Consider the following 25,455-nt stretch of genomic DNA (forward strand, 5'->3'; position numbering starts at 1 on the left):
CTTCTCTCAACTTTCTTAGGTATCCTTTTATTTTGAGGTGGACAGGGACTGAGAGGGCTAGTTCTAATACCAGTTGCTTTGCAGGACACTGGCTCATGATTGAAGCTCTGCGCATCTATAAAATGGGAATAACCAAGCACCCATTATTTGCTGAACACTGAGGGATGTTCTTCCTCTCGCTAAGAGACCCCTGGGGAGTACATAAGCTCCTCAGCTATTGTTCACAGCAGTGTATGCATATGCGGTAATGGGTAAGTAACTACTTAAAAGTAGACCCAAGGGATTAAAACAAGCATGATATTTAAGTTCTAACCCCCTATCAGTGTTCTGTACTGTTAACTGAATCAAGGGTCAGCTGTCAACTTTCTCTCATTGCTTCTGCATTGAACAATTTTGTTCAAAAGTGGTTGAGTGAATTAAAATACTGTTAAGAGGAGCATCTTCCTGTGATGTTCTTATGTATGTTGAAAAAGTGCTGTCATCTAAATGTTCTTTTTAATATTACAAAAATAAATGTGAATGGAAAGACTTTGAAAATTTCTTATCATGTGCTACAAGGAGCTCTAGGTAACTTGATGCAAACAGCTTGCACAGTAATTGATATATTTGTGACTGGCTTTGCTAGTGGGGGATAGCAGTGCTGCTAAAGCAAAATTTTGTCTGAATAGTTTAATACTCTCTCCTCTGCAGGATATTTTACAATAGACATTTTATTTAAAAAAAAAAAGTATTTACATGCTCTGGATAATGTAAAAAACAGAAGTAAACCTGGAAGGCTTCTGAAGTTCCATTTTCCCCATTGCTGCGTCACTCAAGCTGTAGTTTGTGGCAGTCCCTTTTTCAATAGGGATGTAAGATAGCTGCCCAGTTCTTCATCCTATACCCAGAAATAGGTCAGCAAATCAGAGCCTGCTATTTTGACAGGATACACCTAAACTTAATACTGTTTCTGAATTGTTTGACAAATGGGAGTTTGTTCTTCCAAAATAGCAGACTTGGCAGTACCAAAGTGTGAGGGGACCCTGAGACAGATTTTTTTTTTTTTTTTTGCTTTGCTCTCAAGAAAACATTTCCCCTCTAAAGAAAATCCTTTTGAAATCTACAAAACTTAAGCAATAGAGAACTCTAGCCATTAAATTAAACACTAGTGCCTCTGCTGGGGTGAGCTTTTTGCTAGTCACAACTCAAATTTTTCATACAACCCCCTACCCCAGCCTTCCCTCTGCTACCAGTACTCCACCCATTGCATCATACTGCTGATGGCTAAGGCCATCAATTTTAGGGTGGTTGATTATTTTGTTTCCAGCGCCCACAGTGGGAGTAGACGCAGGAGATGGTGCTACTGGAAAGGTAGTTTTATTAGGGCTAAAACACTGGAGAAAAGCTTAAGGAAAGGAGATGACTCTAGAGTTAGAGTGCTGTAGATTTACACCCCAGCTTGCCATGCACTAACGGGCCCTGCTGCTGCCCAATGAAAGTTTGAACCAGCAGGCTAGAGTGGCCCCGTACTAAGACGTTGTGTCTACACTGCAGCTGAGGTGTGAGACTCTCAGCCTGGACAGACTATCATGATAGCTCAGCATGAACTAGAGCACTAAAAATAGCCATGTGGATGTGTCTGTGCTGCACATGGGAGGTGCAACTGCATGCCCAAGGGGCTCATGCTGGACTCATCAAACAAACTCAAAGATGGAGTAGCTCTTTTCTGTTCCCTCACTGCAATAACCCATTTCCTCTGGAAACTCATCCTTACAATTGCAACCCTCACCACAGGCCCATGTTAGAACATAGCTAACCAGAGTTACTTTGTGAATCCACATCTTTTGAAGTGACATTTATTCTTACCTGGTATGTCCATGACACCAGCAAAACTTTGGTTCCTTGGTCCTCTGACTGTGCTGTGGCTTGGATCAGAATGGACTCCACCATGATAGATCCATCAGGGAGATGCTGAACAGAATAATCTTTCAGGACTCTAGGAAGATGGAAGGTACATTATGCATTTCTGCTCTGTACTGAAGTGGGCGTCTCACTACACAGACCTAGCTCCTACAGAGAATGCCTGCACCTCAGACTCCCCCAAAATGATATTACTATCCGCCAGCTGAGGAGGGCAGAACAGGACTTATTCAAAGCCTGCTTATGCCTTTTTATATTAATCATTAGAAAGTCACATGGCCCCACAGGGCTTGATTTCTGGCCTGTCTGAAAAGGACAGGCAAGATCCTGAAGTCAAATTGTCTGCAAAAACCACTCCCGAGGGGCTGGGCCAGCAGTCTAGAGCAGAGGAATTATCTGTACATTTCAGTCACTGGAATCTCTGTCACCTATTAACATTCCCCAGCTACACACAGCTGCTTTGGAACAGCACAGCCACCCTTAGAGGAGCAGCTGTTAAACAGCCTGTGGCATACTTACCCCTTAAGGTGATTATAGACTCGAAGCACCATCTCATGCTCCTTGCGAGGATCCTGAATATGGACACGGCAGGTAAAACGAAGCTGATGCTCCCCAAGCCCCAGTTCTTTCAGTGCCTGCTCGGGAGAGACCAAGCGGAAGCTCTGCCAAGGGAAAGGAGAAAACCATTAATCACAGGCTGCTGTTCGCATTAGAGAGCTACCCAATGAAAAAAGACTCTGGAACAAAGGACAAACAGATTTCCTTGGACCATGCCTTTTTAAATGGCCTAGCACACTGTGGACAATGCCACAAACAACAGCCGCTAGCTAGATGTGTTTGTGTACACAGATTTATTTATATAAACACCTCTCTCCATCATACATTCCCTGTTTTCCAAACCTGCCTTCAAGCACAGCTGCTGTATGAATAAAAGTTGGCACAACCCACCTATATGACAAGAGTGAGACAGACTACAACCACTAGGCTAAAGATAAGATCTCTTGACCTGGACCAGAAGGTAAATGCATCCATAGTGTGGCAGGAGGAGACAAGAGCATGATAAAAAGCAGAACTGTATTGGAAGTGGCACTGTGGATTGGTTAGCTATGTCTCCAGTGTCCTTCCAGAGACAGAGAGCCATGCCTCTGGGTTGGTCTGATCTCTACCAACCTTGGTGGTTGAGAAGCTGGGAATTCTCATACACCTGGATTTCCTTCAGAGCGGTCACTGCTGAGCTGCTTCCAAGAAGCTAGGACTATGCACAACACCTTTACTGTTAGCAGAGGCAAACAGACACTAACAGAGGCCACAAGACAAGTACTAGAGTAATCTCCTTTTCACTTACATTATCCTTCATGATTAATGTGCCATGCATGAGCTTTGGCTTCTTGGAATCTGGTACGAGACCTAGAGTGGGACCAACAAAAAGGAAGTGCAAAGTCATTAAGGGTCTTGTGCTTATCTAACACCTTTTATACACACATAGTAAAACACTTTGGGATCTAACAGACTGCAGGGCCATGGTAAGAAGAGGGTCTGAACTGCCAGCCCCTCAACTGAAATGCAGTAGGTTTAGTCTATGATCTTATAATCTTGGCAGAGACCTTTTACAAATAGTTTCTTAACCCAGTTAGCAATTCCCTGGGGATGGGGCAAATCAGGCTCAGCAATACTGACTTTCTCTCAATCTTGCAGCACACGTTGCTTCCTCTGTTTAGATAGAACTTTGGGGGGATTAAAATCAGGTTATCGTGTAATTCCAACAGGGATGGAACTGGCCCACTGAAGCATGCATTTTTATCCATTAAGCAAACTTGACAGGTAATCTCTCTGCAGAGTGCATTAGTGATGAATAGCAGGGCAGCCCCATTCTATGTGTCTCTGACTTTCCAGCATGGGGCTTTTAAAAAACAGTGAATATACTATGAATGTATAAATTGGCAAGTGAACTCTTCATCCCACTAGTGATGAAGCTCCATTATATGGGAGATCACATAAATGTGTCCACAACATCCCTTTCTCACACATCCATGCATAACCTTACATTCAGTAGTAAAAACATAAGATGTACTAGAACTGCAGTGCCTGAAAGGGAAAAGTCATTGTTAACTGGTGTATTACCTATGGCAGTCTCTCTCTTCAACAATCCAAGGGAAATGTCCACTGGTATATTGGGGCTGGTGAACAATGTAGTGGTTTCTCCGTTTGCAGGCATGTAGCAGTTGATATCTGTATTAAATGCAAACAATACTGGAGAAACGTCCATATAGAGCTTCTAATCCCAAAGGACTTTTTATACAGGAACTATCATTGCACCCATGGCTAGAGTGGAACATGGCGGGTGTTTAACAACAACCCTTTGCAACAATTTGGGACAGGGACTAAGAACATTATAGTCAACTGAAACTTGAAGGGGTAATTCAAATAGCCAGTATAGTTGTTCTAAAGGGAATCTTGCCAGGACACCAGAGTTAACACCCCTAAACGGGTGGTAAATTCCATGGGATCATTAGTCACAAGTAGCCACGGCCTTTTTTTTTTTTTTAAACACACTTTTCCCATGGAAGACAGCACAGATTTCCACAAAGGGAACAACGCCACTTTGTGAATCATCAGCAACACCTCATGCAGCAGCATGGGTTTCTTTCGGAGAACTCCCATCCAGCCTGAGTCTTGGATAATTTGTCAGAGTTGGCAAGATCACAGGCTGCAGCAAGACTGCCGCAGAACTTACAGCCATGATAAAAACAAGTTAATGCAAAAGTCACCTGCAACTGTTGGGAAAATGCACTCAATAAATAAGTATCCAGCGAGTGAAACACAATGGTCTCTTTGCTGATCATTCTCCACCTCGCCTTAGAGTCAGCTGCTTTCAAAAAAGGTTTTTATTTTTCCTCTACTCTTGTTCACTGTAACTTAAGTCCGTAGTACAGAATTATAAACATGAAAGAACTTTTCCCCACCAGTCTCTGGTTTTAGGAGTCCAAGAGACACAGCTTACAGAAATAAATCCCAGTTTATACATGCACACATACAATAACTCTCTATTTCTTCGACTGCACTGCATCTGATTGGTCCCCAAAGATCATTAAACCTGCAGCAGGGGCTTACTGCTAGCCATGCCATCTGGAGAGTCATCGAGCCAATCAAAACATGTTATTCAACTAGATTTCACGTCCTGGCCGAAGTACGTGAACTATAAAAGTAATCCTTCCCCCTTCCACAACGAATCCCCCCCCCAGCACCCTCTACACCAAACACCTCACATACGAAATTCCTGTTCAATTTTCTGCTTCAGGAACTCCATCTTCTTTGCTTCCCCGTGAACCAGAAGAACACTGCGTGGCTCGGCCTGGCGAATCAGCTGCATTATTCCCTTGGCATCAGCATGGGCACTAAAGGACATGTATTCTACCTGCATCTTCACCTCCAGCTGCAGGGAGCAAGGGGAGAAGCAAACAAACCATCCCCCATCAATACTTGCTTTGCTCGTTCGCAACTTACAAGCCGCACAGTAACTAAACCAGAGCTCTCAGCATCCGCGTGTAACTGGAGTGAGCAAGACACCGACTTCAGAAAGTGGGACAATTGAGGCAGCCAGATCCTTGACGTCAGGGGCAGTTGACAGCAGTCAGCTCCATACAAGGAAAGCAGTTAGTACCTTGCAGAATCAGACTTTATAATTCTGGATACACTACCTATCTCCGTTTTGTCCAAAGAAAATCACCATGTAAGGATTTTAATTACCAGCTGCAACGTCCCTTCCAGCAGGAATCTATGTGACAGTTACCTCACTGGGTATAAGTGATTTATGTACTTTTCCATATAGAAGTAAACACCCATTAAAGCCTCTGGGCACATCTACAATGATTTCAGGCTGTAAGAGATTTATGGGGCAATTGTTCAGCCATTTCCCACGTAGCCAAACTCCCACTGACTGTAGTTGTGGGTCCACACGTGGAAGGATGGCCGCAGAATGCAAAACATTGTCAGCGCAATCAAAGGAACTAATTCAATCACTTCAGCTAAAATGTTACTTGATATATCAACACAGGGAGAGATTTTCACCGACACAGAGGGCAGTGCAATGTGCAAGTCCCCTGAAAGTCAGTGGTGCCGTTCCAAAATTAACTTACTATTTGTCTTCCTTCCATTTCTAGCTTCCGCTGTCCACTCAGGATCTTATGGCCCACAGTTCCTTGCACACAGTAACCTGGCATAATGACCTGGAAGGAATCCAGACAAATACGTAGCATTTGCACACTGAACGGAGCTACAGTAAATTGTTCTCTTGGGACAGAGCTAGCCACACAGCCACCTGTATGATGCTGATGGCAAGTTTCCATGTTTCCCGACCTGTATACCACAGCTCTTTGTTTAGACGCTACTGAATCTATTCTGTTCAATTATGCCCCTTAGCAACTTGTATAATAAAGACCTGAGTATGGCACAAGCATTAAGATTAAATTTAAAAGGTGGCTTTTGTTAAAATTTGCATGCTACTAAATAAGGGTTATTACTAGTCACGGGTAAACAGACAGCTTTGAACAGATAAGCACAGCTGAAAATACATTTCCATAACATAATATCTTGCACCACTCATCCTTTCTGAGTCTACTGCCTACAATGCAACATTTTAATAGTCACAAAAGCTCGAGCTAAAAGAACTGTACCCATGTCAATTCCTCAGGAAATCCCTCTCTCCCCGACTATAAAGGCCTGATTATCATTCAGTTTCATCGAATTCCTTCAGAATTAAGGCTTCTTTAAAAGATCTTCAAAATAGTCAGTAAAAAAATATAAAAAGTGGTTCCACAGTCTCAAACCTGAGGAATGTCACCTTATGGGTTTCAAAGGTCACGGTCAGCCTTTGTGCACAAAAACTCTCTCAATGGGATATTTTATATCCTTATCAAGACCACCAGAGCAGGTTGGCTTTCAGAGCGTGGCTCAGTGAGAAACGCTCAGAGTTCCACAGCTATTCACCATCGATGATTTTCATAGCCAGTGTTCCCTTTGTAAAAATTGACCCATATGATAAGGTGGTCCCACTGAAATAAATGGACCAATGTGTCCCCACGCATGGATCACAGGCAGCATGTTAGGAGTGAATACTAATTTTTCCCCCTAATTGAAGCACAATGTGGTATCTAACGTAGGTCAACTTAAGTCTAGAGCGTAGACATGCCATCAGAACTGAAAGCGTCATGTTCATGCACAGTAATTAAACCTTGATTTTATCAAGCTGCATCTGTTCCTCAACGAGTGAATCCTTATCCAGCAGAGACAAATCCTGACCCCAGTGAAGCCAATGGCTAAACATCCACTAATTTCAGGGCCCAGAGTTGGTCCAAATGCAATATACCAGTCCTAAAAAGCATTTTTTAATTATGCTTTAATTAAATAAGGTCAGTCAGTTAGTGGTTATTACTAACTGAGGACTCATTTAGATAACAGCTGATAAAGGAAAGATACATGCAAAAGACTCCTCCTGCCATTATAGGCAGAGTTTATTTCTAAAACGACTGGACTGTAGCACGACACATCAATATGAGGCATCATTCAAGGTCACAATTTCTTACCATGTTCTTTTCATTCCCTGCCCATTTCCTGAAGATCTGAAGGGACTGTCCGGCATGAAGCATACCTGGGGTTGCAAATACAACCTAGGTTTCAAAACAAGAGTGTTAGGAGCTGCCACACAGAGATTCATTTTTCCTAATGATTAGAAAGCAGCTTCCCCAGATTATGGAGAGAGCACATAAGAACAGAACCCAGAAAGTTCCATCCATTAATCTGTATAGTACCAACTAATATACAGTAATGTTTATACTCATTACAGCTGTGGGGGTTTTTTTTGGGGGGGGGGGGAGAGAAGGGAGAGGCAGAGGTAATTTTTTCAAACTGTGCCTTATTTTCATACAATAAGATCTCCATAATTTTTCATAAAACAAAATACTTCAAAATTCACATTTCTTAATAAACCCTTCAAGAGTTTTTATTAGCCTGCAGTACCATGATGGTTTCTGAGTGATCTACTGGGATGTAACTAGAATAGGAATCTGTCAAAATCAATAGCAACTATTCAACATTTTTTTTTTTTTTAAAAGGGTCACTTTCATGAGTTTAATTTAAAGGGCCTGGTTATAAGAACTATAGATTGGATCAATGCAGAGGAATGCATTTAACAGATATGCCATTTTTAGATTAATTTTCTAATTACAAGAAGGTAGGTCTTGTAATATGTTTATTCCTTTTATTATGTTTAAGACAAAAGCTTCATTATTGCTGCATATGATTGGATTTATTAGTGCAAAAAAAATGTATATTCAACAGGGATTTGGGTGTAGAGTCCCAGGTCTGCCACAGGTGCTTCCTATGTGACGTTGGGCAAATTACTTCATCTCTTTGGGCCTCAGTTTCCCATCTGTAAAATGGGGATAACAGTAATTCACTATCTCAGAGAGATGTTGTGAAAAAAATACATTGACAATTGTGAGGAGCTCAGATGCTATGTAAATTGTGCGCTTTCCTTAACCCAGGCAAAAAACAGCACTAAAGCAGCTCCTATCAATGCACATCAATCCTATCACGTTCTTAACCTCCACGTACCATTGGCCCAGGGTTATCGGCAAAGGCCCTGTCAAATGCCTTGATGTGTTTGAATTCGAACATGTTTCTCTGGACAAAAGTTTTCCGGATCTTCTGATTGGTCCATGTGATGAAAAGCTTGTAGTAGTGATTGGCCTTCTCAGTCAGCCCCATGGAGAAGTAAATTGGGGCCTTCAGGTTCATTCTTTCCCTTTGGGGAGAGAGAAAAGTCAGTCAGCTGTCGTTGCTTAAGTGGGATCCTGGCAAAAATCCCTCAGGCGCTCCCCTTTGTGTGCTCAAGAATCATCTAGGGACTTAAGATTTCTATGCATATACTTACCTGGGGAAGTAATAAGCCAATCTCACTGCTATGTCACATTAATGTTAGATAATCCAATTCTCATTGTCAACTGCTCCAGACTTACCTAATCAATTATGAATGTTAAACATGATGCTACGGGGTATAATTAAGAGTAAGGCAGCTTTAGATTATGATGTACATGTTCCAACCCAGACACAGCCTCTCCTTTTTGATCTTTACCATGACGACGTTCATGAAAAAGACTCAATATTTTATTCAGCCATCCAAAAAAAGTTACTTGTCCTGAGCATGGAGAGTTTTGCAAGGCCAGAGGGATGGCATGAAATAAAGAAAGGGAAAATTTAGACTGTGTGTCTGGGGGCAAGGTGAGGCATGTCTCAAAAGAGCAAGATATTTTAGAGTAGTGTTCAAGTGGTAGAGGGAAAAAAGCATTAGAAAATATACTACAGGAAGCAATCCTACACTAGCCACCATAGGCAGATAAAGACTAGAGACAGAGAGATGAATGCAAGACTATCCATGACGAGACAGACACCACAGACTCCTGGAAAAAATGAGCACTAAGTGTATGGGGGGAAAGGGGAATAGATATACGTTTTAAATGGAAAACCTGAGGCTGTTCTTACCAGAAAGTTTCCAGTAAGATGCAGAGTTCCTGGGCACGTCCCAAAGCAAAAACCGGGATAAGAACCTGCAATTGAAGTGCAGAGTTAGACTATATACTGCCAAACACCATGCAAAGATTACATGCCCCACTAGTGCCCACAAACACCTGCACTTGCTCACAATGAGTGCACATTCAATTTTGCAGATGAACTCCATGTGCCCTCCTTTCCAAACTCTCCCCACAGAGGGCTGATCTTCTTGATGCTTCTTTTTATTTCCCTATTCATCATTTGTTCTTAATGGAGAGGAGATATTGCACATTTACTGAAAGCAACATCCCAGGCTCCCTGGATTCTTGCAATATAACAGGGAACATGCTTTATGGAGACTTGGGGAGCCACATTGTTTTGTTTAGCACTGCAAGGAAATTTCCAATAAAATACTGTAAATAAAAACAAAACCACATTTCTGGCGTTGTCTATGGAAAATTACATGGTGCCAAGCACTTTTTATCTTAACTGCCTAGGCCGCACTGGAGCAGTTATGTCCTAGCAGTAACTTATTTAGCCCTCCAGGGGACAAGGAGCGTGAGAGTCCAACATAGAACATACACACAGTTGCCTCCTTGGAGAGTTTTCACACACATCGTTTCATGTCTCTAATATTTTCTTCTGTCAAACTGTTCACTGATGCATGCTGCCAATTGGCAGGGCCTTAAATTACTGATTGGTTTTCCAGATTCAGTGACAACTTCATACTTAAGAAATCATCAGCTAGTTCTAAGAGGAGTCTCTAGGTGGGAGATCTATGTGTATGCCACCTCTGTTCTCAGAGGACTCACTTTTTCCTTCCATAAGCAGATCCAGATTTCTCCCTCACTAGGAACAGAACAATAAATGAATGAAATATATGACCAAAGTCACTGGGGATGAACTCATGTACCTTTTAACTAAGACAACATCATTAAAACTGTAAACATGTGACTGCCATACAGACTGCACCTCCCATTTTATCAGCGATTAATTTAATCCAAACCTCAGGAACTAAGGGCCACATCCTCATGAAAGTCAGCATAGTTTCATTATTTGAAAATCCAGTGACTTGACCATTGGGATCTGGCTCTAAATTATTTGTTTTAATGCAGATACAACATCCATCTTTAAGTAGGACTGCTTTAAGGCACATTTTATCGGGAAACTTCTCTCACTGGCTACAGAAAGTTGGCTTTTAATTAACAGAGGGGGCAATGACCAAAATTCTGAATGAGCAACAAAACAAACAAGTGCCTAAGGAAGACACACAAAAATCACAAAAGCCAACTACAGTTAAAAATTGCATTAAGATGTTATTGACATTATAAGCACTGCTATGTGCCATGTGCTTTGGTGGTCATGTAGACAAGATGACCAGTTGTTTATTTCAAATTGACATGATTAGAAAAGATCTGAACAAATAAAAGGGGGAAAGCTACATGCAGTGCATTCAAACATTTTTAAAATGTTTCAGAAGGGGATGTAGGTCAGTTAATACTTTCCATATATTTGGGATTTTACAGCAAAAATCTGCTCAGGGTCTAATAGTGGGGCACCGAATATGGAGATGAGAGCACTGGTTATACTAGAAATTGTTTCTTATGAATGGTTGAGTGTACAGATTTTGACAGATATTCATCGAAATTTAGAAACAGTCTAAGAGACTAGAGCACAAAATGCACATGCCTGTATTTCAGGCACTACTGTCTCTGTAACTTTGAACTACAGAGAGTTAAGATTGTAATCTTGGCATTTCCTTTCCACTATAAAAACAAAAACACCCACTTAATATCCTGCCCTTTCTAGCATAGGTTAGCAATAAAACCAACCACCAAATTTGCTTGGTGGAGCAACAGAGCTGTCGTCAGGCTCTGTAAGAAGGCAGCTCAAATATTAACAATAATACACCCTAATGACCCACCGGATGCGCATGCTTTCTACAGACTGGAAAAAGCCCCAAACCATACCTTTCCTCCTCTCTCTACACTTTCATGGACCTTTTTTAGGAAGTCCCTCTCTCTGCAGCGTTTGGAGTCTCTGATAGTTGTGGCATAGGTGGATTCGCTGATTAATAAATCCGGACGACACTTATCAATCCAGGCAGCTCTAAAAACAGAGAGAGACAATCTAATAGATAATATATAGCACTTTAATATAGGGATAATGATGGTCCTTAACCATCTTTTATAGATGGGAAAACTGAGGCCCAGAAATCACAGAATCATAGGACTGGAAGGGATCTTGAGGGGTCATCTAGTCCAGTCCCCTGCACCCACGGCAAGACTAAGTATTATCTAGACCGCTCCTGACAAGTGTTTGTCTAATCTGCTCTTAAAAACCTCCAATCCTAAGCAATTTTATTCCAGTGCTTAGCTTCCCAGACAGTTAGGAAGTTTTTCCTAATGTTCAATCTAAACCTTCATTGCTGGAGTTTAAGCCCATTGCTTCTTGTCCTATTCCTCAGAGGTTACGAAAAACAATTTTTCTCCCTCCTCCTTGTAACAACCTTTTACGTACTTGAAAATTGTTACGTCCCCTCTCAGTCTTCTCTTTTTCAGACTAAACAAACCCAATTTTTTTCAATCTTTCCTCACAGGTCATGCTTTCTAGACCTTTAATCATTTTTGTTGCTCTTCTCTGGACTCTCTCCAATTTCTCCATGTTTCCTGAAACGTGGTGCCCAGAACTGGACACAATACTCCAGTTGAGGCCTAATCAGGGCAGAGTAGAGTGGAAGAATTACTTCTCGTGTCTTGATTACAATACTCCTGCTAATACATCCCAGAATGAGGTTTGGTTTTTTTGCAACAGTTGACTCATTTAGCTTGTGGTCCACTATGACGCCCAGATCCCTTTCCACAGTACTCCTTCCTAGGCAGTCATTTCCCATTTTGTATGTGTGCAACTGATTCCTTCCTATATGGAATACTTTGCATTTGTCCTAATTCAATTTCATCCTATTTACTTCAGACCATTTCTCCAGGTTGTCCAGATTACTGTGCAGTGACTTGCTCAAGGTCACACAGGAAGTCAGTACCAGAGCCAGGAATCCTAACTTCATTGAACCATACTGTAACTGTCTCTTGCTAAATGAATCCAGTCCACAATATGGAAACTTAACACTACAGATTTTTGAGACACAAGTTTTCATTTACTTGCTGATGACTAATTTAAGAGGTTTAATTTTATTAAAGATCAGCAACGTTTAAAATCTTTCAAACACATAAATATACTTCTCCTTTAGCACCGATATAACATTTATTACTGCAAGTCAAAAATAAAACATGACTCACTACAAATTTATAGCATTTGATCTGAACTATGTGAGAAAGCGAACACCTATAAAAGATGCCATGACAGGAAAACATTTAAACCCAATTATTGTGCAGTCTTAAAAAGGGGATTAACATGACCATACACCAGAGAAAAGAATAATACTGCAGAAGTGCATTCAGAGTCTATCTTGAGGAATTATTTTAAACCTATTTAGTTCCATAATTGAAAACTGCATTTATCTTCCCAAGAGAGAAGGCATGGTCCCTTCTGACCTTAGTATCTATGAATCTAAGTAACTGAGTCTTTTATTCAAGAACACAGAATCAACACTAATAAACTCCCATATAATAACAGGAGTTGCAGGTTAAGATCTCCCGTGTATGGATCACACACATTAAAATTCACAGTCTCTCTGCTTCCTACTTACCCTAAGTGTCTATCTGGTGTCATGTTATAATCACCCTAATGGAAGAAAAGAAAACCCATTTACTCCCTGAAAGACAATTGGACACATACCATACAAAGGAGATGTATAGGTCTATAAATATTTATCTGTATACTCACAGTATATACCACAGACTCAGAACCAACTTTAATCTGGAACATGGCTGCTCCCAGCACATGGCCAGCATAATACGCCTTGATTTCCAGCTCATCATCTACCTACATAGACAAAACCATATAGCCAATTTCAGACATCTCTCTCAATGGTTAAAGAGAATTCATGAATTGGGAATTATGAGCACTGATGGCAGCTGATTTTATTACTCTGTTTCTTCACTGCTAATTTCCTGATCCCTTCCCAAATACAATTGTCCTCTTCCCACTCCATGTTTGAGAGGCAGCATCCTCTATACCACACTCCTGCTAGAGGAAACTATAGGGCAGAACCAACTTCAGGTGCAGTACCCTGAACAAATAAGGGATTTGATTACCCCCAAAGTGCCTCAGAATCCACAGACTGCAAGACAAACACACTAGCTCCTGAGATACTTCAATAGCAGCCACTAAAAGGACTCTGGGTAATCTCTGTCTCACCTTCTTCCTATTTTGTATTGTGTCTCTGCCTCCCTGCTTTCTCTTGTTTCTGCCCCTCCACCCCAGTCTCTTGCTTGTTTCTTTCTTTTATATGCACTTTGGTTTTCCACCTATTTTTGGTCTTTGATAGGTGAGGAACAACAATCCTCCACCCCCTTTCTACATGGAAGGACTGCAGAGGAAACTGACTAGGATTAGTCCTTCTCCTTCTGTATCAAGCTCTGTAGAGCACACAGCTGGCTGCAAAGGGAAACTGACAAGAAACACAGTATCTTACAAATTTCAAGTGAAAGTGCTTCTTGGCAGGGGCATGAGGAGAGGGGATTCAGATTCCTGGGCACCTTTCCCTGGTCTGCCACTGACTCTCTGTCTGACCTTGGGCACATCACTTAACCTTTTTGTGGCTCAGGCACTATAGAAGTGTGGCAATAGAAGACCCTGTCCCCTCCTCTTCAACAGTCCAACTGATTTATTCTGAGAGTTCCCCGGGGTGAGTCATTTTACCTGAACTGTCTGGTGAAGGTGGACAGCTACCACTTTTTTCATACAATCTTTAATCATTTGGGAAGTGAAGAAGTTGGTCTCCCCTTTCTTATCCACAGTAATTTTCCTGTAATCCTCCAGCAGGATGGGGCAGATGGCCTTGGTGGGGTGCGTCATGTATATGGGTCCATCATAGCCAACCATTTCACTGAAATACGGTAAAGCTCCACAGTGGTCCAAATGAAAGTGGCTGTGAAGGAACATCCAGAATGAAAGATACGTCCCACAGGCACTTAGCTAGATGTTTATTGCTGTCACCTAATACACAGATCTTGTGAACACGCATTAGTTCATGTAAAGCGCTAGAGATCCTTGCATGAAGCAGAAGTGCAATCTAATCTTTGCGGTATAGAACTGCAAGCCATTAAGGATGATTAGTTTATTAATGTAGGAGGGGAAAATGGAAGAATTATTTTCCAGTGCTTTCCTCTTCTGCATCTGAATTATAAGACGGCAGCAAGTTTTCTTACCTGATGATTACACAGTCTAGAAAGTCAGTCAGCCTTCCATTCTGGGTAATGTATGAAAAATCAGGAAAGCGTCTCTAAAAGACACAAAAGCATGTTATCAAATATTAAACAAAACTGGTTACTGAATTCAAACATGACAAACAAATGTCAGCCGCCCATGTAGCTTTAGGAATGCACTGTGGTCTTATTACAGGGCAGAACTCCAGCGGGACAACAGGGAATGCTGGTGTCACCAATGAAGTGGATCGCTACAGGCTAAACCCCATAAAAGAGATGAGTACAGAGAGTGCCAAGAAGGAGGAGGAGAAAACTGCCAATGGGAGGGTTTATTAGAACATTGCAAATAAGTAATTAAGTTATCGTCAAAGAAGAAAGATAGCTAATCCATTTGATCTTCACCAAAATGCTCATTTATAGGTTTCAGACCTCTTCATAGAGTTCTACTAAAGTTGGTAGTTTGCTCTGTGCTGTGTTTTATGAATTTTGTTATCTGCACACAAGAATTAAGCTTACTCCTCTCTCTATTAGAAGCCATCAATATTCAGGCATCGTGAGCCAAAACAACAGAGTCAGGGGGGAAAAACCAACCACCACAATGCATCACTCTATATCCAGCAAAACATACATGCTGCAGGTCTTGGTTTGGGTCCCATCATCAATCAACTGGCTGGTAAAAAAGCTCATCCCAGTACCAAACTAATGATGGGTTTTATGTTTTAAGGCAGGGGTGGGCAAACTTTTTTCCTGCCACATAAAGTGAAATGACACTGAAATGCAGGATCCACTGCCCTACTGATCGTCTTTTTAAGTTTTTCAGGTAGCTCACACACCACCTGGGGGCTGGGAGGTGGAACTACAGAACACAAACATATATGGGGAAGAGGGGACATATTTTCAGGCTTGACAAAGCCCTGGCTAGGATGATTTAACTGGGACTTGGTCCTGCTTTGAGCAGGGGGTTGGACTAGATGACCTTCTGGGGTCCCTTCCAACCCTGATATTCTATGATTCTATGATTCTATATAGTCCCCACACAGGAACTCAGAATTGCCAGAGGGAATATTGGTCCATCAAGTGTGGTACTACAACTCCAGCAGCGGTTAATACCTAAGGTTTCAGAGGAAAGTGAGCCCTCACCTAAGAGTGCACCAAAACGTTGTGTTGGATTCTTCAAACAATTTCTAAATGAAGCTGGTACAGCTGGCCAAGTAGGTTATGTAGCTTAGGCACCCATAGAACCAGAAGTAATACTGGAAAAGGCTGAGTAGATAAACCTTAAAGAATCTGCACACAGCATTCTGTCTTTCTGCCATACTTACATCATCATTATAGCCCATGTGCATCCCACAGTCTAGCATGACATTTTTCCCTGCAATAGACACAAGGATGCAGCTCCGGCCCACATCCTGGCCAGCCCCTGGAACAAGAGACAAATAAAGGAAGCTGCATCACCTGTCTATATAACCTCTTAAATCTTGATAAGGATATAAACATTTGAAGCTCTGGGAAAACACTGACTAGATAAACGTCAACATCCGTATTAAGAGAGGCAAGTATCATTATCCTCATTTTAAAAAGGAGAAAACTGAGGCACCAACAGGAGAAATGACTTGACCAATGGTACACAGTTAACCATTGGCAGGGCTGGATTTGAAATCTGGAGTTCCCCCTCCTGTAGTCACTCCTCTGTGCCACAGGGACTCATCTTTTGGTGAAAGTGCAGCTCTCCATTTAGCACCCAGCTTGTCAGTTTCAGACCAAAAGACATACATTAGCAAACAGCATTTCTGCTGATATATTTAAGGAGATGCCATCAAACGGCTTATCACTAAGACTGCTATCATCTTTGAGGAACATATTCTGTATGCAGACTACACACAGAGACAGAGCTACACAATGTAACAGCAGCTGTTTTTGAATTTGTGTACTCCACAGAACAATGACCTCCACTCTTTCCACAGCAATGTTAAATAAGCTAACATTCTGCACACACTATGCTAATATGTACGCTGAAGCAAGACCACAAAGGAAACAAGAGGCTCACCGCATAATCCAGCTTCAGTAAAAACATTTTTGGGGTGGGAAGAAAACAGTGTTTGCCAAATTCAAAAGGACAACAAGAAATAATATTTTGCACTTATCTAGCTATTTCTATCTATGAGGCAGCTTATAAATATTAATTAATCCTTTTAACATCCAAACGCAAGGATAGCAACTCTCTTTCTGTCTTCATGTTTGCAAAGCAAGTTTAAGATCACCTAAAGAGAGGAGTCAAATCTGAATGCTGTTTATACAAATGTAACACAGTAACATATAAGTAACATGTAACATAGATAGAAGTGTAAGATAGGGCAGGGATCGGCAGCCTTTGGGCACACAGCCTGTCAGGGAAATCCGCTGGCCGGCCAGGATGGTTTGTTTACCTGCAGTGTCCGCAGGTTCAACCGATTGCAGCTCCCACTGGCCGCGGTTCGCTGTTCCAGCCAACAGGGGCCACGGGAAGTGGGTTACCAATCCCTTCAAAACCATAACAAGCTATTCTATCCCAAAACATGGAAAGAGGCAGAAGTCTCCTGCTATCTATATTGGAGTTATTTCTATATTAGTTTTTTCTAACTAATTTAAATTCCTTTAAGGCTCTGTCACAGCATCCAAACCTTTTCTACCTATTTCAGCTCCATCTTGTGGTTTGAACTTACCCAAGGGAGTGACTTTTATTTCAGGCATTTTAAGCAGAGAAGAACTTTTTGAACCTTAGCTGTACAGTAGGCTATTTCAGAGATACCATAACTGGGTATTGAAAACAAGAGAAGATCCAGCCTTTATTTACTAATATCACAGAGAAGAGTTCAGCTGGAGCCCCATGGCTTCCTAGACGGAGACAAGAATACAGACAAGAAAAGGGTCAGCTAACTCGGCACATTATCAGTGTCATCTAAAAATGCATGCCTGTTTCCAATATAGTCAAGGCTAACGTTCCCCAAAAACATAAACTGGTTTCCTTTACCCTAACGTTATTACAGTGTTTTATAGTCACTCAGTCCAAGACTGATTGGGCCATGGAGGCTGAATCCTTCTCTTGGTCTTTAGAGGGATTCAGCCCAGGTGAGAGGGGATGCACATTGGCATGGCTCTATGTAGGAAGCCTGACTGCTGCCGATCCTGAAGTACCTGATCTGCGGACAGAGTGAGATCCTTCAGCCTCCTGGACTCTTGAGCAAGGACTAAGTTCATTAATTTATTAAATAAACTGCAGACAAACTCCCTCTTACAGCCTTTATTTTGAAGTGTGAGTTAGTTTTAAAAAATTAGGACCGTCACCCTCTGCATCCCCTTCCCAACGCAAAGAGCCATTAAATCAAAGACGAGAATGAACTTAGTTCAATTAACTTCTAAGTCTGGAAATAACAAAACACCTTAAATTGTCTGAATACAATTCGCACATTCTTTAGCTCTGCTTCTGGGATTCCAGAGCAGTACGTATTTTATAAATCATTACGGGAAGTTGTCAGGTTGCATTATCACTACCAATGTTCCCTCAAATTTTTGACAGGCCATGTGCGCAAAAAATTTCTTCTGTGCAAATTTTTGTGCGGGCGGCGTTTCGCCGTGTGCGCAGGGTTTAGGAAAAAAACAACTTTTTCTAAGTATTTTGATTTCGACTCAAACAACATTTTTGTGTTTGTTTTGATGATAATTTTCCCATCGGCGGTAGTGATCCCCGTTCCCTGTAAGCACACAGATCCTAAATCCCGTGCACAGCTTAGAGGGAACGGGGATCACTACCGCCGATGGGAAAATCATCATCAAAACAAACACAAAAATGTTGTTTGAGTCGCAATCAAAATATTTAGAAAAAGGCGGTTTTTTAACCGTCCACAGCCAAATGAAGCGTCTTAAGGAAGTTGAAATATACTGAAACAAACATAAAAACATCCCTTTTTTCAGAATATAAAGTTTGACTTTTTTTTTTTTTCGGTTGCAAAAGAACTTTTAGGAACAAAATATTATTTATATAAAAACCATTTTAAAAAAGTTTTAGAAGGTTGGGATCCGAGAAAGTGATGAAAACAAAACGTCCCGGTTAACCCCCAGCCCGGCGGCCCCCCCACTGCACGGCTTCCCCTGCTCAACGCGGCAACCTCCCCCCACTGACCCCGCAGCAGGGGCCCCCCCCGCGCTCACTCCCAGCCCGCGACTCCCAAACCGACTCTCAGTCCTACCGCTTCGAGCAGGCCCGCTTCCCCGGGGGCATCTGCGCATGCGCGGCAACCCCAACTAAGGCCCGCCCTCTGACTTGGAGGGGTTGTCGCTGCCCTATCACGTGACGCAGGCATAGCCTCTCACCACCTCCCCAGCGAGCGCCAGCCAATGGCCAGCGGCTATCACCCACCCCAACAACCCGACTTGCGATTGGCCAGGGCAATGCGCTTCCCGGAGAGGAAGACGGTGAATGGCTGGAGCGGGAGCCTCGGGCATGGATTGGCTGCGGCGGGAAGGGGCGGGGCAGCAGTCGGGAAGGCGGAAGCGACTGGCTGAGGGGAGCCGGGGGGAGTCTCTGGCGGTTCAATATGGCGGAGATGTTCTCCCTGAGGGAAGTGCTGGTGGCGTTCACAGCCTGCGTCAGCGAGCAGCGGGAAGTCCGCGTGGACCCGTACCTGGCGGGCTGGAAAGGCCTGGTCCGGTAAGGCGGCGGCGGCGGCAGCTCCCGGGCTGTGACCGGCCTCAGCCGGCCCGAGACCCTCCCCCGGGCCGGGAGTCAGCGGCCGCCCCGGTTTTTAATTGAGTTGGCCGGCCGCGGCTAAGGGGGGCGCCATCTTTCAGCGCGCGCTGCCCCGCCCTTCGCGCGCGTGCGCGGTCACGTGGCCGAGGCGGGCTCACGCCCCGCCCGGAAGCACTGCCGGGGCCCTGGGCCTGGCCCGCCCCGCCCGGCCCGGCCCGTTGACCCCGCCCGTGGGCGGGCCTGGCGCTGGGGGGGGGGGAGGCGGAGCAAAGCGCCCCAGGCTTCAGCGTGACCGGGCGGTGGCAGCTGGAGCAGATGTTTAAGCCCAAGCCCCTAACAGGCTGCAGGAGACCCCTTAAAAAGAAGGGGGGAATTAAGGGGGCTGCAAGCCTCGGACCAAGGGTTGATCGCGTAGAAAACGTTATAGGGCACCGTAAAACCAGTGCCAGGTACCTATCCGAGGGCTCAGCGGCCCCTTGGGTGGGGCATTGGGAGGATAACGCTGCCCTCACGCTCCATCCACCTTGAGGAAGGGGTCATTGCAACTCAGAAGCTTGCGTCTGTCCGCAACACCTGCTGGTCCAATAAACGCTAGTAGCTCCCCCACCTTGGGTCTCGAACGTCGCCCTACTACACACTTCACCTGAGTTTAAGGCAAACCACCTGCCTCAGCCCCTCCTCTTAAGATCTAAGTCGAGGTGAAGCAAAATTCAATTTTGAATTTTTAAATTATAAATATACTTAACTAATAAAATTTATCAATTTAAATTTTTGCATTTGCACAAAATTATGGAGGGGGGAGGGATCAGACAGTTCAATGACTCTAGACATTGAGATTCAAAAGGCTGAAACTTTATAACTTAATTTCATAGATTCATAGAGACTAAGGTCAGAAGGGACCCTTCTGATCATCTAATCCGACCTCCTGCACAGCGCAGGCCACAGAATTTCACCCACCCACTCCTACGCGCGCGTGCACGGTCACCAAGCACCCCGGTCAATTAATTGTCAACATCGTATGTCAAAACACACAACGTAAATAACCTTACATCAAACTAAGTTCTTAAGCGGCATTTTTTTTTTTTAAAACTTTGCCTATACGTAAACTGACTGTCGACGAAAATATTTTTCATCAGTTTGTGTGTGTACAGTGAAATCAATGTTTACCAATAAAAACCTAATCCTTCCAAGCCTAACACTGAACACTGCCTCTTGATAGTCTCTGAGAAGGTAGGGGACTGGTCCTAGGCACAAAATGGCTGTTAGTAGATTACGTTCTATATCGTTAACCAGTTTTGCTATATATTACCAACACTTGACTCCACTACTGCCTTGTTTGTAAGCCTGTTTCAGTTATTTACGACATTACCTGTAATATAAAAATGACTATCACCTTATTCTTCCATGTATTCCATTTTAGATTTAAATTCAATCTATGTTCACCATAGAATCATAGAATCATAGAATATCAGGGTTGGAAGGGACCCCAGAAGGTCATCTAGTCCAACCCCCTGCTCAAAGCAGGACCAAGTCCCAGTTAAATCATCCCAGCCAGGGCTTTGTCGAGCCTGACCTTAAAAACCTCTAAGGAAGGAGATTCTACCACCTCCCTAGGTAACGCATTCCAGTGTTTCACCACCCTCTTAGTGAAAAAGTTTTTCCTAATATCCAATCTAAACCTCCCCCATTGCAACTTGAGACCATTACTCCTCGTTCTGTCATCTGCTACCATTGAGAACAGTCTAGAGCCATCCTCTTTGAAACCCCCTTTCAGGTAGTTGAAAGCAGCTATCAAATCCCCCCTCATTCTTCTCTTCTGCAGACTAAACAATCCCAGCTCCCTCAGCCTCTCCTCATAAGTCATGTGCTCTAGACCCCTAATCATTTTTGTTGCCCTTCGCTGTACTCTTTCCAATTTATCCACATCCTTCCTGTAGTGTGGGGCCCAAAACTGGACACAGTACTCCAGATGAGGCCTCACCAGTGTCGAATAGAGGGGAACGATCACGTCCCTCGATCTGCTCGCTATGCCCCTACTTATACATCCCAAAATGCCATTGGCCTTCTTGGCAACAAGGGCACACTGCTGACTCATATCCAGCTTCTCGTCCACTGTCACCCCTAGGTCCTTTTCCGCAGAACTGCTGCCGAGCCATTCGGTCCCTAGTCTGTAGCGGTGCATTGGATTCTTCCATCCTAAGTGCAGGACCCTGCACTTATCCTTATTGAACCTCATTAGATTTCTTTTGGCCCAATCCTCCAATTTGTCTAGGTCCTTCTGTATCCTATCCCTCCCCTCCAGCGTATCTACCACTCCTCCCAGTTTAGTATCATCCGCAAATTTGCTGAGAGTGCAATCCACACCATCCTCCAGATCATTTATGAAGATATTGAACAAAATGGGCCCCAGGACCGACCAGTTCTGACCTGTCCAGTAATTTCTGATATAAATTAAGACTGATCTAACTCTTAACCATTTAAGGAATGTCACCATTTCAGCATCATTTCTCAAGCACCCTTACTCTGTTACATAACATAATTGATTTTTGTTTTGAATGTAGGTTTCTGAACTGCCTGGGCACAATTTTCTCCTTCATTTCTAAAGATGCAGTGACCAAAATAGAGATAATAGAGAATTACCGTAATAGTGACCAGCGAGAAAAGTACTTGACCGTTCAATCCATGGTGGAGTATGAGGTGGCTAATGGCCTGGTTGATCTCCAAAAGCGATCCAACTCAGGCTGCAGAACCTTGTTGCGCCTGCACCGAGCCCTTCACTGGCTGCAGATGTTCTTGGAAGGACTGAGGACTGGCAAGGACAACTCCAAAACCTCTGTGATCTGCTCAGAGACATACAATGCTTCCTTGGCTAACTATCATCCCTGGATTATTCGCAAGGCTGCTGGGGTGGCTTTTTGTGCATTACCCACTCGAAATACATTCCTTGAAACCATGAATGTGGGCACAGCTGAAGAGGCTGTGGCTATGCTGGGGGATGCTTTGCCCTATATCTGCGAAGTCTATAAAATCACAGAGGAGCTCTATGCCCAACACAAACTGCTTGACCTCCCCTAGTGTAGGGGATGTTTGATTAAAATATCTCAATATTGTAATTGCTGGAAGAGTTCACTATATTGGGGGTGGTGGGGCAGTCATGTAAATAAGTGGTTATTTGCACTAAGGACTGGATTCTTTTCCTCTCCCCCTACCCTGCCATCTCCAGTAGGTCTCTAGTAGAGCCCATAAATAATCTGATTGATTCTCTTTTAGAAGGCCAAAGAGTGCTGACTTAATTCTTGGCTCCCCTTTTATTAGAAGAAATTTGGAATAAACATTCCAAATCCCATGTTAGCTTGTTTAAACTTAAAGGATTTCTCTCTCTCCTCTGCACTGAACTCCTTTTTCAAAACTTTATCAGGTCTTTATTTGTAAAAGCCAAACAAAGCCCCCAGCCACAAGCGATCACTTAATCTTTGTAGCTCCAATGCCTTTAAACAAAAGTAGTGAGGAATCTCCCTTTGTCCTACTCATGGGATAATATTAAAATTCAGCTAAACTAGGGTTGGAACCTCTCGCTGTGGTATTGTAGGGCCTGTGTACAGATGACACTCATTGCCATTCAGCCACTTGTTCTCTGTTTAGGTTAACAAGGCAATTTGTGTTACAGGGCCTGGTATTTTGGTTTTGCTGCACTGCAACACAGGACCCTTGAAATTATGACGCTTTCTTACAACAGAGTGAGCAACTGATTGCAGACCACCTTCATGGCAGCTGGTCATCACTTGCACTGGATAACACTTCCTGCCCAGTCTTCTCCCACTCATCCTCACAAAAACTAAATGGTTTGGAGGTGTGGTATAAGGATATGTCATTCCCTCCCCCCTCCCATTTTTGTGTTGTGCTGTTGAGACAGGAAGACCCTTTGTTATTTCCTCCCTCCCCCCAGTTTTGCTGCTTGGCATCATGCCTTTTGGGGGTGGGGAATAATCTTGAGTGCAGACTGCACAGTACTGAATCACAGAATAATTCAGAGCTTTATGGATGTTGAGGCTACAGGTACAGAAACTATCCCTAGAGTAGACTTTAGGAAATAATAGGAATGCTGAAAGCCTAGTGAAATGAAGTCCTGCTGGCTGGGTGGGGTAATTATGATTTATGATATACATAAAATCATAGTGTTTGCTGAAGCTTAATGCATTCCAGTCCAAATCAATCATAAGCTTTAAAAGGAGGGTAAATCTTCATGCAAGTTGTAAGTGTAAAATTGTTTTAGCAAGAATTCCTACATATGTTGTATATACAATAGGTGTATACATAGGAAGAGGGATGCAAGCTGTTTATAAAATAATGAATTGTACTTTATCAGATATTTTCAAAATTTATCTTTCACAACAGTGCATGGATATTTCAGAAAGAACACTAATACTACTGCTGTAAAACTATTTTAAGACAACGTTCACACCTCACACTGTGCCCCTGTACATTTTACAGTGATCTAGATAATTGGAGGCATTTAAATGGCCAATAAGGCCACAATGCTGGAATTGATTATTACCTCATGGGTTTGCTAGCCACACTACTCTCCCTTAAATTACATTAATAACTTGCCTCCAAAGAGTGGCGTTGTACAGGAATGCCTGCCTTTCTCAGGTCTTTGAAGGCATGTGATCTTGGGTCTCATACATTCAGGGCATATTGAAACCAATAATGAATGGTTGCTTAATTAGTCATTTGGCTAGTAATCAGAAATGAGACTAAATAAATTTAACAGTGGATTCTAAACTCTCAGCTGCAGCATGCATCTCTAGACCCTGCAGATCAGAATCTGTCCATAGAGTATTTCTTAGCTTGAGGATCAGGAAAGGAGGGGGTTTTCCCTCATCTGATCCAAGGATAGATGTTTACCCACAGTGATTAAAAGGTATTTATGTCTCTAGTATAGCTCTGTGAAATGTGCCATTTTCCTTTCATGTTAAGATATTAATTTAGAAAAGCCCCTTTTAAATTTACTGTAACTTTAAAAATGCTGTTTTACACACAATGCTATGGGGTAGATCCCCCACATATTAAGACAATTCAGGTAACTCAGTGTTCCAGTGTCTAATAAATACTGGCTGGTTTTTGTTTTATTTTAGCTAAATGAGTTTTCTTTCTGGTCAGATGTTCTTGATATTTCATCTAAAATGTCATGTTGCATATTTTGCGTATGATCAATTTCATAAAATATTTTAAAGTATCTCGCACTACATATGATGTGAAAAAGCTGCATGTATTGTAAGTAATATCTGCATAATGCCTTTGTTCCAAAGGTTTAATATAAAGAGGGAAATATGTGAAAACTGTTTATCCTCCACCAGTATGTCCAAGCTAAATGCATCCGATGAAGTGAGCTGTAGCTCACGAAAGCTTATGCTCTAATAAATTTGTTAGTCTCTAAGGTGCCACAAGTACTCCTTTACTATTCTTATATGATCAAAGCTGTAATACTTGATTTCCAATTTCCAACAAGTGGTTTTTCAATTAAAAAGTCACTTATCAGTGGAAAACCTGAGTTTGCTTTGTATCTACTAATCTGTTGGTCCTGTTTTTTTTCAAACGGGGGTTATATATATATATATATATATATATATATATGATGGCTAGATTCCACAGGGTGGTACATACACTCAAAATCCACACATTTCTAACAGCACCCTGCAATCTGTGTGGCATCTTTAGCAAATTCCTATGCATATGCGTTGTTTAGTGATGCTTCTCCAAATTCTGAGGTTCCTCTTCTCTCCCTGCTCTGGCCATGTTCCTAAAATCCTAGCCTCTGTCCCTTACTGCTCATTAAGGCCAGGGTCCTACAAACTGCTCTGGGGGGTTGTAAGCTGCTTTGCATAGAAGGCCTCTGCATGGTATAAGGGCCAGCCATGCACAGCTGGCAGGATTGGGGCCCAAATTACATTTGGG

General features: G+C 42.7%; 2 protein-coding genes across 4 annotated transcripts; one reads left to right on the forward strand and one right to left on the reverse strand.

Moving 5' to 3' along the window:
- Window positions 1-692: 692 nt before the first annotated feature.
- On the reverse strand, window positions 693-19,628 carry INTS11 (integrator complex subunit 11). Of its 3 annotated transcripts, none has more exons than XM_038376365.2 (18): window positions 19,436-19,628; window positions 17,477-17,648; window positions 16,097-16,194; window positions 14,778-14,851; window positions 14,269-14,497; window positions 13,291-13,389; window positions 13,154-13,188; window positions 11,418-11,556; window positions 9,439-9,503; window positions 8,512-8,701; window positions 7,482-7,565; window positions 6,036-6,125; window positions 5,170-5,332; window positions 4,021-4,128; window positions 3,245-3,306; window positions 2,419-2,561; window positions 1,846-1,975; window positions 693-877 (listed from the first exon to the last, which is right to left on the reverse strand). In XM_038376365.2, the coding sequence occupies exons 2-18, from the start codon at window positions 17,502-17,504 to the stop codon at window positions 812-814; spliced, it is 1,803 nt and encodes a 600-aa protein (XP_038232293.1). In that variant the 5' UTR covers window positions 17,505-17,648; window positions 19,436-19,628; the 3' UTR covers window positions 693-811. The 3 variants fall into 3 exon arrangements, with proteins under 3 accessions (XP_038232293.1, XP_038232292.1, XP_043356140.1); XM_038376364.2 differs by lacking the exon at window positions 19,436-19,628 and adding an exon at window positions 19,001-19,130; XM_043500205.1 differs by lacking the exons at window positions 16,097-16,194; window positions 17,477-17,648; window positions 19,436-19,628 and adding an exon at window positions 15,915-16,080.
- Window positions 19,281-24,872, forward strand: LOC119844919 (ceramide-1-phosphate transfer protein). Its single transcript, XM_038376372.2, has 2 exons — window positions 19,281-19,461; window positions 22,062-24,872. The coding sequence occupies exons 1-2, from the start codon at window positions 19,349-19,351 to the stop codon at window positions 22,573-22,575; spliced, it is 627 nt and encodes a 208-aa protein (XP_038232300.2). The 5' UTR covers window positions 19,281-19,348; the 3' UTR covers window positions 22,576-24,872.
- Window positions 24,873-25,455: the final 583 nt, after the last annotated feature.

Source organism: Dermochelys coriacea, chromosome 18, assembly GCF_009764565.3.
Source record: "Dermochelys coriacea isolate rDerCor1 chromosome 18, rDerCor1.pri.v4, whole genome shotgun sequence".
NCBI classification, from domain to species: domain Eukaryota; kingdom Metazoa; phylum Chordata; order Testudines; family Dermochelyidae; genus Dermochelys; species Dermochelys coriacea.

What these genes read in the sequence shown, in the direction of transcription:
- INTS11 (XM_038376365.2), bottom strand. Translation starts at nt 17,504, where the DNA reads ATGCCTGAAATAAAAGTCACTCCCTTGG. An exon ending in ACCTTCACCAGACAGTTCAG is followed by an intron (nt 13,390 to 14,268) that starts GTAAAATGACTC and finishes TTGTCTATGTAG; the next exon opens with GTAGATGATGAGCTGGAAAT. An exon ending in CAGGGAATGAAAAGAACATG is followed by an intron (nt 6,126 to 7,481) that starts GTAAGAAATTGT and finishes GATTCCTTCCAG; the next exon opens with GTCATTATGCCAGGTTACTG.
- LOC119844919 (XM_038376372.2), top strand. Translation starts at nt 19,349, where the DNA reads ATGGCGGAGATGTTCTCCCTGAGGGAAGTGCTGGTGGCGTTCACAGCC. An exon ending in GGCTGGAAAGGCCTGGTCCG is followed by an intron (nt 19,462 to 22,061) that starts GTAAGGCGGCGG and finishes TTTTGAATGTAG; the next exon opens with GTTTCTGAACTGCCTGGGCA.